This window comes from Physella acuta, unplaced genomic scaffold (assembly GCF_028476545.2).
Source record: "Physella acuta isolate Inbredline_101_S28 unplaced genomic scaffold, ASM2847654v3 ptg000600l, whole genome shotgun sequence".
In the NCBI taxonomy this organism is placed as follows: Eukaryota; Metazoa; Mollusca; class Gastropoda; family Physidae; genus Physella; species Physella acuta.
The window spans coordinates 474,563-488,186 of record NW_026732119.1 but is presented as its reverse complement, the minus strand read 5'-3'; the positions used below and the strand labels follow the sequence as shown (position 1 = coordinate 488,186).

Here is a 13,624-nt window from a genome sequence, read left to right as displayed (position 1 = left end):
AAGTGCCATTTTTTTTAGTGCTAAGGAAAATCAAAATTTAAAACTTCAATTATTTTCCCCCAGAATTTTTATTTTCAATTGCCCCATGTCAAAATGTTAATTTTGGAAATTGCAACATTATGCTGAAATGATGTGGTAAAATAAATCAGCTGTTAAGAACAATTAGATGAAATGCTATAACTTTTAACACACAAAAGTTATTAGTATAAAACTTTAATCACAGCAAAATTTATTTCTTCTATCTTTTTTTGAAACATTTTTTTCAGATGTAACCTTATGCAAGTGCAAACTGTTAAAGGTGTAATCACTAGAAGCCAAATTAAAAATAATTTATTTTCCTTATTTTTGTGTTAAAACTATATAAAGTCAATATAAATTAAGATTAATGTATTTACCTCAGTACACATTTCAAATGAAACTTAAATATAATTGTGTGAAGATAAAAGTAACATTGATAGAACACCTACATTTAGTAGTATGAGTAAACCTGCAATGCTTGGCTGGTTTTGTGAGGAAAATCACTAGTGAAAGACACTTATTGGTCCTCTTCAATTTCACCTAAGCCACTTTTAATCAAACAAAGTTTGATTAAAAAGTTAATATAAATGAAATTCATCTTTCTCCAGCACACGAAGTTTAAACTACAAGTCTAAGCATTGAAGATTTAATAATGATAACCTAAGTGATTACTTATAATAGTATGCAAATGAAAACAATGGTTAAGATTAACCCTCCATGCTCTTAAAAGTTAAAGACTTTGTAACCATGGATAGTGACTAAAACATGAATGTATTGTTTTGTATACTGACTTGAACATTTTTATATAGGCATTTAGAAGTTATAGGTAGGTAAGAATGAATTTAAAAAATTGCAGAAACTAGAAACATCAAAAGACCAAGGAGGGACAATATTTATCCTCTTAAATATTATTTTTATAAAAATGATCAGTAATACAATTGAGTTCTACACAAATTAGGCAATAGTACTTGTCACTGGCGATGGATACATAACCTTGAATCTTTGCTTCCACTGTAACCAACAAATTAGGTTGAAATGTGAACTTGTTCTATTGGTGTAGGACACCAATCTTTACATTTTTACAACTATTTATACAACAGACAGAATATTAATGACATCCATGCACAAAATCATTCATTTCAAGAAGGGAATCCTATGAAGGATGAATAGAAGCATACATGAAAAGTTTGTAAATGTATACATGCATTGTCCACGAATGCAAAAGTAAATGAAATGAAGATGACAAACTGAACGCAATTGATTAGGAAGCTAGCAAAAATAAAAATACTTAAGACAAAAAAACTCTTAACTAATTAAAAAACATACAACCATCTCATTTTCTCAAATTTAAAAAAAAACAAATTTAATAGTTCCAGCATATAATAATATGAAGGTGCTACCCTCCCAAAGCCAATGACAAGATTTTCAAACAAAACACTACTGCCAAAACTGTCACAGCATCGACCATGTATCCTTTCATATAAACTTCACTTTCTGGGAGTAAAAAAAAAATTAATAAAACAAGGACAGTTAGCTTGCTACGTCACAGAGAAATAACTTCTAAGGGAGCACGACTTCAATGTCGTGAAAAATGTGGGCCAAGATCTTCACATATGGTAGCAGTTTTGGTAAGATAATGACAACATTTTTATATGTTCACAATTTTAGTACACAAATTCAACACAGCCTTAGGACGCATCCTCTCCTTCAATATCCTGGACAGCTTGCTCCTGTTGCTCACCACCTTCATTCTCTCCTTGCATGTCTGATGTCCAGAGTGTGAGGTTGTCACGAAGTAACTGCATTATCAATGTAGAATCCTTGTAGCTCTCTTCACTTAATGTATCAAGCTCAGCTATAGCATCATCAAATGCTGCTTTGGCAAGCCGACAAGCACGATCAGGAGAATTCAAAATATCATAGTAAAATACTGAGAAGTTGAGTGCCAAACCAAGACGAATAGGATTTGTAGGGGCCAACTCTGTCATAGAAATGTCGCTTGCAGCTTTGTAGGCAACTAAACTGTTTTCAGCAGCTTCTTTTCTATCATTCCCAGTGGCAAATTAAGCTAAATACCTATGGTAATCTCCTTTCATTTTATAGTGAAAGACCTTTGATTCACCAGTGGCTGCATTTGGAATAAGATTGTTGTCATTAACATGTAGAACATCATGGCAAATTGAATTAAGTTCAGTTTCAATCTGTTTTCTGTACTCCCTTGTAATTGATTGTTTTTCCTCAGACACTTTTCCTTCATCCTATTGTTCCAAACTGCTTACAATCCTCCAAGAAGCTCTGCGAGCACCGATGACATTTTTATATGCCACTGACAATAAGTTGCGCTCCTCAACAGTCAGCTCTGTGTCTTGCTGGGCAACCTTCTTCATTGAGCTTACCATTTCGTCATATCGCTCTGCTTGTTCAGCAAGCTTAGCTTGATAAACACTATCCTCTCTGTCTGCCATTTCTTGTTAGACAGATGGCAATTTCAAAAATAGTAGAAATCATCATGAAGAAACCTTGATTAGGTTGTTTAATTTGCAAAGAAACAATAGTTTAATCTTGATTTTCCGTTATATATAAAACGTTACGTATCTAATAAAGCTAAGGTTTTTTTATAATTTAATAAAAGAAAAGTTTATAATTTGATTGTTAAAATTATAAACGTAGAAGCTTTTTTTTAAAAGAGTAGCTTTTTTAAAATAAAATAATTTAAACATAAAAAAATTATTTGGACAAATAATTGTATAAAAATGAAATTAACTGTATTTACATTTCTATTTATAACTTAGTTGGGTGACCTCCCCTGGTAATTTAAAATTTACAAATGAAAGCAACTAATACACGTTTTAAAAGTAGAATATGTAAAATCCTAATACATAAATCCCCACGTTCGCACATCTCTCTCTCTCTCTCTTTCTCTGTCCGCAAAAAATTTTCGCCGGACATCACGTCAGAATCGGCAGCGATATATCGAGAACTTTTTACGGACTTTTGTTGAAAATAATATGTTAGATGTTTTAAATGTATAACCACAATTTTACTTAAAGAAGAAAAATAAAAATTAAAGGCGTATTCGAATGTAGAGAAACAGTATTATTTATGCAACCGGAAAAGCATTAATACATGTGAAAAAGAACGCATAAAACTGTGACGTCGCTATTGCTTATACATTAACTAATGACGTCATCTGCTGTGTTTTGAATAAAAAGAAATGAACTATTTCATTCAAATTTGATTTAGATCTACGTACACTATGAAATGTATACAATACAGTTTTTCCGGCCTAAACTCATAAAATTTATTTTATTTATTTGGATTCTAGATCTAGAGATTCTAGATCTAGACTAAATCTAAATCTACGCAATAACTAGATCTATAATCTAGACGTAGACGCTAAGATCTAGATTTATACTCTAACTTCTCTAAAATCTATTCCAAAAATAAATTTCTATATTAGGACTAAACTATTTCAAGACTTATTTATTTTATACAAAATCTTTGTTTGGAACTGGCTAATTTGGGATAAAAAAATTAATTTGAAAGAATAGGCATATTCGCGTAAGTTAAGGTTTTAAAATACGTCTTTTATTCTCTGTGTGTTATAAGGTGCCTATATAGCGGAGATGATAGTGTACTTAAACCCACGCAGGTGGTGCGGGTTCGAGACGCACCAAGCCAACTTGGTAAATCTTTTTTTTTTTATTTTGCTCGGGCTAAACTTTAAAAAAAATTCTATTAGGATTCTAGATCTAGATGATCTAGATCTACGAAGAAATTAGACTTACACAGATGTACACCCTACCTAGATCTAGAATCTATTCAAACAATACATTTCTATACTAAAGTATTTCAGGCCTTAATTACTTTATTGAAATCTTTGTTTATCTATGCAATTTGCTAATCTCTATAATATATAAAGCAAAGTTGTCGAGTGTCCGATAGGGTACTTCCCGGCGCCGCAGGAGCTTCAAATTCGGCACGATCTTGCCTTGGGACGACAGAACACGAGGGCCGGTTGGCCGAAAAGTCTACGATGAGGGGGTCAAAACTGACCTCGACTGACAGGCGCCTTATATGAACTATAAATCGAAAAAAAATGTCCACGGAGGAACCTCTTCATAACTCTTGAGGTCGTAGACCGACCCTCTGGCGAATTAATTAAGCATTCAAATTCTCAATGTTTTCGAAAGCCTAAGCGAAACATAATAAAAATATCAGTTTAAAAACAAAAAGAATACCACTGAAAAGCCGGGTTTTTAAAGTCACTTAATCAGTTTTGGCATTTAAATTAATATGATAAAATGTTTTCTTAGCCACAAAGAATTCTAAAATATAATGTAGTTTTGCTACTGCCCTACTGTTAAGATACCTTAGAAAAGGTCCGTCTACATATGTAATGTATAGCACCATTAGAAGTTAGTTAAAATTATACACGAGTGTTAATGACGCAATAAAGAACAATAACAAATGCCACGCAAATACTGATGACGTAATAGCACATTTTTAGAGAGAGTAGTGAAGACGCTCTTGCAACGAGAAATTATGACGTAAGCACATCATTTGTAGTTGCGACTAAGCATTTATTGTGTACAATCGAAGACGACAAATTGACAAAAAATTGTTTTTTACATTCATGATTTTGTTGGTATTTCAATCTATAAAACATGTAAGATTATGTTCATTATATTATTCGGATGTAAAAGCTAGAAAGGTTGATTGACAAAATTAACTAAAGTTTTTCAGTGAGATGTCATTATGATGATGGTATCCCTATTTATAGAAGAAGATCGTGTTATTGTTTGTTACAGCGTATGCATGGGAAAACTAACAAATAGTTGATTGTTTGATCAAAATCTGATGAAGTAATCAAAATATAATAAATGAATCTAAAATAAACATTTTTCCGACTCTATTTGGGAAAAAAGTTTTGGAAAAAGATAATTATGCCGGGAGTTAAAAGAAAGCGGGGTGCAGGTTGGAGTACGCCATTAGATAAGGCGAAGGGAGCGAGGATCAGAACAGAGAACGAAAGTCCTGAAAATATAACAGCTCGCCTTAAAACTGACAGGGGAGAAGGAAAACAAAAGAAACTCAATAATGAAACGGATGAAGAAAGATTACAACAAGCAAAGCGTAGTTCAAGGGCGACTAAAGCAGAGGAGTATGCACAGAGACGGAGGGAAAGGGACGCTGCTATAAAAAGGCAAAAACGTAAAAATGAAACCAAGGACGAAACAGAAGCCAGAAGGCAAACAGATGCTAAGCGTCATGCTATTTATATAGCTAATGAAACAGCTAAAGAAACAGAAGCCAGAAGGCAAACAGCTGCTAAGCGTCATGCTATTTCTGTAGCTAATGAAACAGCTAAAGAAACAGAAGCTAGAAGGCAAACAGACGCTAAGCGTCATGCTATTTCTGTAGCTAATGAAACAGCTAAAGAAACACAAGCCAGAAGGCAAACAGATGCTAAGCGTCATGCTATTTCTGTTTCTAATGAAACAGTTAAAGAAACACAAGTCAGAAGGCAAAGGGATGCTGAGCGACATGCACTCGCTGTTGAAAATGAGTCTTTGGATGAAACTCTTCGACGCAAACAACAAGACAATGAAAGACATAAACAAGCTATTGCTAGAGAAACATTAGAAGAACGCCAAACTAGACAAATCCTAGATGCTGCCCGCTTTCGAGAAAGACGTGCAAATGTCACACAAGAACAAAGAGCACAAAATACAAATAGAATGAGACAAAATAGAAATAGAATGACTGATATTCCGTTGGCTTGGACTGATTTCGATGATTTCGATGAAAGTGACGTTCAAATACACGATTGTGGACACATGGACCAGGTCTGTGAAAAATGCAGGGCAAGATTTTTTCCAAAAGAGCGACCTACTGATAAAATGTTTACAGTTTGTTGTAATAAGGGAACAATAGAGTTACCACAATTTGAAAGTCATGAGTATTTAAAGAACCTTATGCTTGGACATGACAGAGATTCCAAAATTTTTATGGAACATATACGATCTTACAACAGTGCTTTTGCGTTCGTTTCGGTAGGAGCAAAAATTGATTTTCCCAGAGGTCGTGGACCATTTACGTTTAGAATTCACGGGCAGGTTTATCACAGAAGCGGGACTTTACACCCCACAGAAGGAGTGAAGCCAGTTTTCGCTCAACTCTATGTTTTGGATAAGCAAGTAGCTATATCGGAAAGACTGGATAACGCTGCTAATGCGAATTGCCGAAGACATATAATGGAAACATTGTATGAGGTGATGAAGGAAAACCCATTCTCCTTGGCATACCGGATGATGTATGAAGTTGAGCGTGAAGAAACTGAGAGAGCTATTGCAAGCGGTGAAGAGATTCCTAAAATAACCATGCGATTAATTCAGGATCGAGACCAGGACCAACGACGATACAACGCGCAGCATTGTAATGAGGTTGCCGTAGTTTTTACAAGCTCAGACGGAGAACCACCACTGCAGAGAGACCTAATGGTATATTTGAGAGCTGACGGAGAAAATGTTCAGAGAATGCAACAAGTTTCTATTTTGCATAGGAATTTGGATGCATTATGCTATCCGCTTTTGTTTCCTAAAGGCGAACAAGGATGGGGGGAGGAATTACGACTAACAGGGTCGCGCAGGAATAGTGAGAATACGAGGACTAGAGTCAGCTTAAAGATGTATTATTCATACTACTTGCAAGTTCGAGATTATTTTAACCCTCTGTTAAGCGCTGGGAGACTTACACAACAATACATTGTCGATGCTTACGTTAAAGCCGAGTCAAATGACTTGAACTTTATTCGAACACATCAAAAACAGTTGAGATGTGATACCTACAAACATCTTATTCCTTTTATTCAAAACGAAGATAATGACTCGGCAGTACCTGGTCGTAGAGTGATACTTCCATCCACATTCAGTGGAAGTCCGCGAAACATGCAACAGTTGTACCAAGATGCAATGGCCATTGTTAGAAAGTTTGGGAAACCAGATTTTTTTGTTACAATGACATGCAACCCTAAGTGGCCAGAGATTGAAGAAAGCCTTTTACCAGGACAGAGGCCCGAGAACAGGCCAGACATTGTAGATCGAGTTTTTAAGTTCAAATTGCAACAGTTGTTGAAAGACATTTCAGAGAAAAAAATCTTTGATCGAGTCGTCGCATTAGTACACGTGATTGAGTTCCAGAAGCGTGGCCTGCCCCATGCACACATAGTAATAACTGTTGAAGGTGAATTTAAGCCCAGAACGTCGACCATTGTTAACAAAGTTGTTGTTGCAGAACTACCGGATAAGGAAAAGTTTCCAAGACTTTTTCATGCTATTAGCTCAAATATGATACATGGTCCGTGTGGTGTCTTAAACCCCCAATCTACCTGCATGGTTAATGGAAAATGCTCAAAAAAGTTTCCTAAGAAGTTCTCAGAGGAAACAAAGATAGTACAGGATGGATATCCTATATACATGAGAAGAAAAAACGAACCAGTTACGATTGGGAAGCATTCAATAGATAACTCTTGGATAGTGCCTTACAATGCTTATCTAAGTTTAAAATATGAATGCCACATTAATGTGGAAATTTGCGAATCTTTTTCAAGCATTAAGTATCTGTTCAAGTATGCTTACAAAGGCACTGATAGCGCTAATGTTCAGGTAACAGCTGATGAGATAAAGACTCATCTAGACTCACGATATGTAAGCCCCCCAGAAGCCATGTGGCGGATATTCCGTTTTAAGATGCATGACCAGACTCATGCAATAATTCGGTTACCCATCCATTTAGAAGGAGATCCATATGTGACATTTGACCCCGACAATATTCGCCAGGTGGTTGAATCGGTCCCGGGAAAGGACACAAGGCTGACTGCGTGGTTCAAGTTGAACACAAGAGATGAAAATGCAAAACGATTCAAGTACCACGAGATACCTGAACATTATGTGTTTCAGGAAAAGGAAGGAGTTTGGACTCCTCGAAAGAGATTGCAGGGAAGAGTTATTGGAAGAATCCTCCCCGTTAATATTAATGACACCGAAAGGTACTTTATGAGACTATTGCTTCTCCATGTTCCAGGGGTAACATCTTTTGAATATTTGAGAAAAGTTGAAAGAATTAGCTATGATAGCTACTATAAAGCTGCTAAGGAGAGAGGTTTAGTCATTGATGAAAATGTTTGGAATGAGACATTGGCAGAGGCATGCATTGTTGCTATGCCAAAAGAAGCTCGAGCACTTTTTGCGTACATGTGTTTGTACTGTGAAATTACGGATGCCTCAAACTTATGGAACCAGCACAGAGCCAGATTAATAGAAGATTTTGCATTGAGACACGGTCACCCTGCTGAAGCTGACTGCGACATGTGTGACTCTTTTGGTTTGAACAAAATTGAAGAGATTTTGATAGGTCAAGAAAAAAGATGTAAAAATTACCATCTACCGACACCGAACCCTAACCATATTGGGCAAATGAATGAATACATTGACAGAGAACAAGAGAGCATGTTAGGGCAGGAGATGGAGGCAAACCTGAATGAAAAGCAACGAGCTGCCTTTGATGCGGTCATGGAAGCCGTGAACGATCACACTATAAGAAGCAAGTGCTTTTTTCTTGACGGTCCAGGTGGTACCGGAAAGACTTATCTGTATGATACTTTGCTTCATACAATCAGAGGTAAAGGTCAATCAATGCTTGCGGTTGCCTCAACCGGCATTGCCGCCAATCTTTTGAACAATGGTAAAACCTACCATTCTCAGTTTGGGTTACCTTTAAAACTAAATGAAACTTCTGTCTCTAGATTTACAGCGACTTCTACAGAAGCTGAAAAAATTCGAAAAGCCGTGGGAACTCTTATGGATGAAGCATCAATGTGTCCAGCACTTGCTGCTGAATGCATCAATAAGCTTTATGAAGACATTACGATATCAAATATTGCTTTTGGAGGAAAAGTTTTCTTGGCAGGGGGAGATTTTCGCCAATGTTTACCTGTAGTTCCTGGTGCAGAACCAGATGAAGTAGTTCTAGCAAGTTTAAAGCATTCGAAACTCTGGGACGAGTTTAAAATTTTAAAATTAGATCTCAATGTTAGATCAGTTGACCCCGAGTACAGCAATTGGCTTTTGAAACTGGGGAATGGTGAATTGGGCAATGACTTTGATCTAGGAGAAGACATTATAGAGATCCCAGAACAAATGATTGAGTCAGACGACATCGTCAAGACAATTTACGGGACATGCTTGAAGCACGAACACATGGAACAGTTTTATTGCATTGGAATTCTATGTCCCAAAAATGAAGACGTTGACTCAATAAACCAAAAGGTCTTGGACCTTCTGGAAGGGGAGGAGAAGGCTTATTTGAGTTTTGACTCATTAGTATCTGAAGACAATGAAGACACTAGCGACTATCCAACAGAACTGTTGAACACTTTAAACCCATCAGGTACAGCACCTCATGAATTGAAGCTAAAAGTCGGAGCAATTATTATGCTTTTAAGAAATTTGAACACGAACCAAGGATTGTGCAATGGCTCTAGATTGGTCGTAACTAAAATGATGAGAAATGTCGTGGAAGCCAAGGTTATCACTGGCAAAGTGAAAGGTAACATTGTTCTTATTCCAAGAATTGATCTAAAGACTGACTCTGGACTGCCTTTTGAACTGAAGAGACGACAATTTCCACTGAAGCTAGCCTTCGCAATGACTATCAACAAGTCGCAAGGTCAAACCCTTGACAAGGTCGGGCTATATTTGCCGAACCCAGTTTTTGGCCATGGTCAACTTTACGTTGCATTCTCAAGAGCCCGGAGGAGTGAAGATGTAAAGGTTTTTGTCAAGGACTCAGATGAACAAGGGAAATTAGTAACTGGAAGTGAGAAGGTGTTCACCAGAAATGTTGTATACAGGAGCGTGTTAAATTCGCCAAACTAGGTACACTACAGATGTTACCCAATTTTGAGACTTTGCCCATACAATCAGAGATATAAGCCAAACAAGACAACATATAAAACAAAAACCTTTTCTTTTTGGTGTTTTCATAATCTCAACAATGTTTCATTTCAATTCTCCAGATCAATAAAATGTTTCTTTTTCTAACTTTCCGATAATGACTTTTTTTTAAAAAGCTGAATTACAATTCATTTCATTAATCACTTTCTGTAGATATATGCAGCTTTTTCAGGCATCTCTACTGTTTCTTCTCTTTTCACCTCGGAACGAAATTGAAAAAAAAGTATTTCATAAAAAAATATAGAAAAATCATTATCCGCTACCCCCACCCCCCATCCTTCCACGGAAAGTTTTAAGAGCTGCTACCCGGAGATAAGTATGTAAAAGAAAAACTGAGTAGCATATATGTATGTGAAGAGAAGAGAGCTAAAATTCACAAGAATTGCCCGTGTAACGGGTACCGATGGCTAGTATTTTATAAGAAACCAAAACTTTTATGAAAGAAAGCAAATTATTTTTTTTTTTTGTTTATAATTGTAATGAAATAAAAAACTGTACACAATAGATTTGTGCCAGATGTGATGTTAGACCCTGTCACACACCGATGACCCACTCCCCACCACTGACCGACATATATCGCTTATGTATACATCCCTATTTTCTAAATTATCCCCCACCCTTCTGTTTTTTTATAATTTTAAAGACGACAGATCTAATGTATACAGATCTAGTAGTTTATGACTAGTTTATGACGTAAAGTACATTTTTCGTACACGGAAGTAACTTGTTTGACCCAACCAAATCATTAAGGTTTATATTATAGTGAGTTTAGTATAACGTGAGTTTAGAATACCGTGAGTTTAGTATACCGTGAGTTTAGTATACCGTGAGTTTAGTATACCGTGAGTTTAGTATGTCGTGAGTTTAGTATACCGTGAGTTTAGTATACCGTGAGTTTGGTATACCGTGAGGTTAAAATACCGTGAGTTTAGTATACTGTGAGTTTAGTATAACCTGAGTTTAGTTTACCGTGAGTTTAGTATACCGTGAGTTTAGTATACCGTGAGTTTAGTATACCGTGAGTTTAGTATACAGTGAGTTTAGTATACCGTGAGTTTAGTATACCCTGAGTTTAGTATACCGTGAGTTTAGTATACCGTGAGTTTAGTATACACTGAGTTTAGTATACCGTGAGTTTAGTATACCGTGAGTTAAGAATACCGTCAGTTTAGTCTACCGTGAGTTTAGTATACCGTGAGTTTAGTATACCGTGAGTTTAGTATACCCTGAGTTTAGTATACCCTGAGTTTAGTATACCGTGAGTTAAGAATACCGTCAGTTTAGTCTACCGTGAGTTTAGTATACCGTGAGTTTAGTATACAATGAGTTTAGTATACCGTGAGTTTAGTATACAATGAGTTTAGTATACAGTGAGTTTAGTATACCGTGAGTTTAGTATACCCTGAGTTTAGTATACCGTGAGTTTAGTATACCGTGAGTTTAGTATACCGTGAGTTTAGTATACCCTGAGTTTAGTATACCGTGAGTTTAGTATACCCTGAGTTTAGTATACCGTGAGTTTAGTATACCGTGAGTTTAGTATACCATGAGTTTAGTATACCGTGAGTTTAGTATACCGTGAGTTTAGTATACCCTGAGTTTAGTATACCGTGAGTTTAGTATACCGTGAGTTAAGAATACCGTCAGTTTAGTCTACCGTGAGTTTAGTATAACGTGAGTTTAGTATACCGTGAGTTTAGTATACCCTGAGTTTAGTATACCCTGAGTTTAGTATACCGTGAGTTAAGAATACCGTCAGTTTAGTCTACCGTGAGTTTAGTATACCGTGAGTTTAGTATACAATGAGTTTAGTATACCGTGAGTTTAGTATACAATGAGTTTAGTATACCGTGAGTTTAGTATACCGTGAGTTTAGTATACCCTGAGTTTAGTATACCGTGAGTTTAGTATACCGTGAGTTTAGTATACCGTGAGTTTAGTATACCCTGAGTTTAGTATACCGTGAGTTTAGTATACCCTGAGTTTAGTATACCGTGAGTTTAGTATACCGTGAGTTTAGTATACCCTGAGTTTAGTATACCGTGAGTTTAGTATACCCTGAGTTTAGTATACCCTGAGTTGAGTATACCCTGAGTTTAGTATACAATGAGTTTAGTATACCGTGAGTTTAGTTTCCGTGAGTTTAGTATACCCTGAGTTTAGTATACCGTGAGTTTAGTATACCGTGAGTTTAGTATACCGTGAGTTTAGTATACCCTGAGTTTAGTATACCGTGAGTTTAGTATACCCTGAGTTTAGTATACCGTGAGTTTAGTATACCCTGAGTTTAGTATACCCTGAGTTTAGTATACCGTGAGTTTAGTATACCCTGAGTTTAGTATACCGTGAGTTTAGTATACCCTGAGTTTAGTATACCGGGAGTTTAGTATACCGGGAGTTTAGTATACCGTGAGTTTAGTATATTGCGAGTTTAGTGTACCGTGAGTTTAGTATACCGTGAGTTTAGTATACCCTGAGTTTAGTATACCGTGAGTTTAGTATACCGTGAGTTTAGTATACCTTGAGTTTAGTATATTGCGAGTTTAGTGTACCGTGAGTTTAGTATACCGTGAGTTTAGTATACCCTGAGTTTAGTATACCGTGAGTTTAGTATACCGTGAGTTTAGTATACCGTGAGTTTAGTATACCCTGAGTTTAGTATACCGTGAGTTTAGTGTACCGTCAGTTTAGTATACCGTGTGACTCCCGAGGGCCATGACTTCACTTGTTTGATCCAACCTAATCTGGGAAATATTAAGGTTCGTTGAATAAATAAATATGTGATTTTTTACACACAAAACGGGAAATCCTTCTAGATGAACAATTAGTTGTCAGTCGTTTGAATGTTAAATGAAACAAGGTTAAATAGTTAATGTTTATAACGTATAATTACTTTCTCGTATATACGTAGTATAGAGAAAGTATTGTAATCGTGCAAAAAAAGAAAATCGAGATTTTTACAAATCTCGACGTTTTACACCTCACTGATACGGAAAAACATAATTTTGCAATCTTGTCCGTATGTCTGTGTGTGTGTGTGTCTGTGTGTGTGTCTGTCCGTGTGTAAACACGATAACTTGAGTACCGTTACAGCTAGGTTGATGAAATTTCATATATAAGTATTTTATCAAAATCGTAGATCCTTATCAACTTTTGAGCGATTTCCGATAACCGGAAGTGGTACTTTTCCTACTTTGAATTTTTCAAAAGCCTATAACTTGAGTACTATTTCAGATAGATAAATGAAATTTCACATGTAAGTAAAAGATCTAATTCTCTACCTTCTGTTAAATTTTGAGTAATTTCTGTTGACTGGAAGTAGTAATTTACGCTACTTCCGATTTCTCAAAAAACTAATGTAAATTTTTAAAGTACTAATAATATTGCGCACTATTATACGCGTTTTTATTCGGCGTTTGCTTGGTGCGCAATCTTTTTTTTATGAGATTCTATTCTATTTTTAAAAGTTTAAGTATTTAAAATGGATTAAAAATCATAACTATATCCCCAGTTACCATCCCCTGTTGTTTTATATAAGAATATTCGAGAAAGTTTAGGGGAGATCACTACCGGTTTATTTTTGTTTTAGA

At 35.9% G+C, this 13,624-nt stretch overlaps 1 protein-coding gene and 1 pseudogene across 1 annotated transcript; one reads left to right on the top strand and one right to left on the bottom strand.

The window, feature by feature from the left end:
• Positions 1 to 315: 315 nt before the first annotated feature.
• On the bottom strand, positions 316 to 2,506 carry LOC131947606 (14-3-3 protein epsilon-like; annotated as a pseudogene).
• A 2,458-nt stretch (positions 2,507 to 4,964) lies between these two features.
• Positions 4,965 to 9,956, top strand: LOC131947572 (uncharacterized). Its single transcript, XM_059308816.1, has one exon. The coding sequence runs from the start codon at positions 4,965 to 4,967 to the stop codon at positions 9,954 to 9,956; it is 4,992 nt and encodes a 1,663-aa protein (XP_059164799.1).
• The last annotated feature ends 3,668 nt before the right edge of the window (positions 9,957 to 13,624 follow it).

Coding starts and splice junctions, on each gene's coding strand:
- LOC131947572 (XM_059308816.1), top strand. CDS start 4,965: ATGCCGGGAGTTAAAAGAAAGCGGGGTGCAGGTTGGAGTACGCCATTA.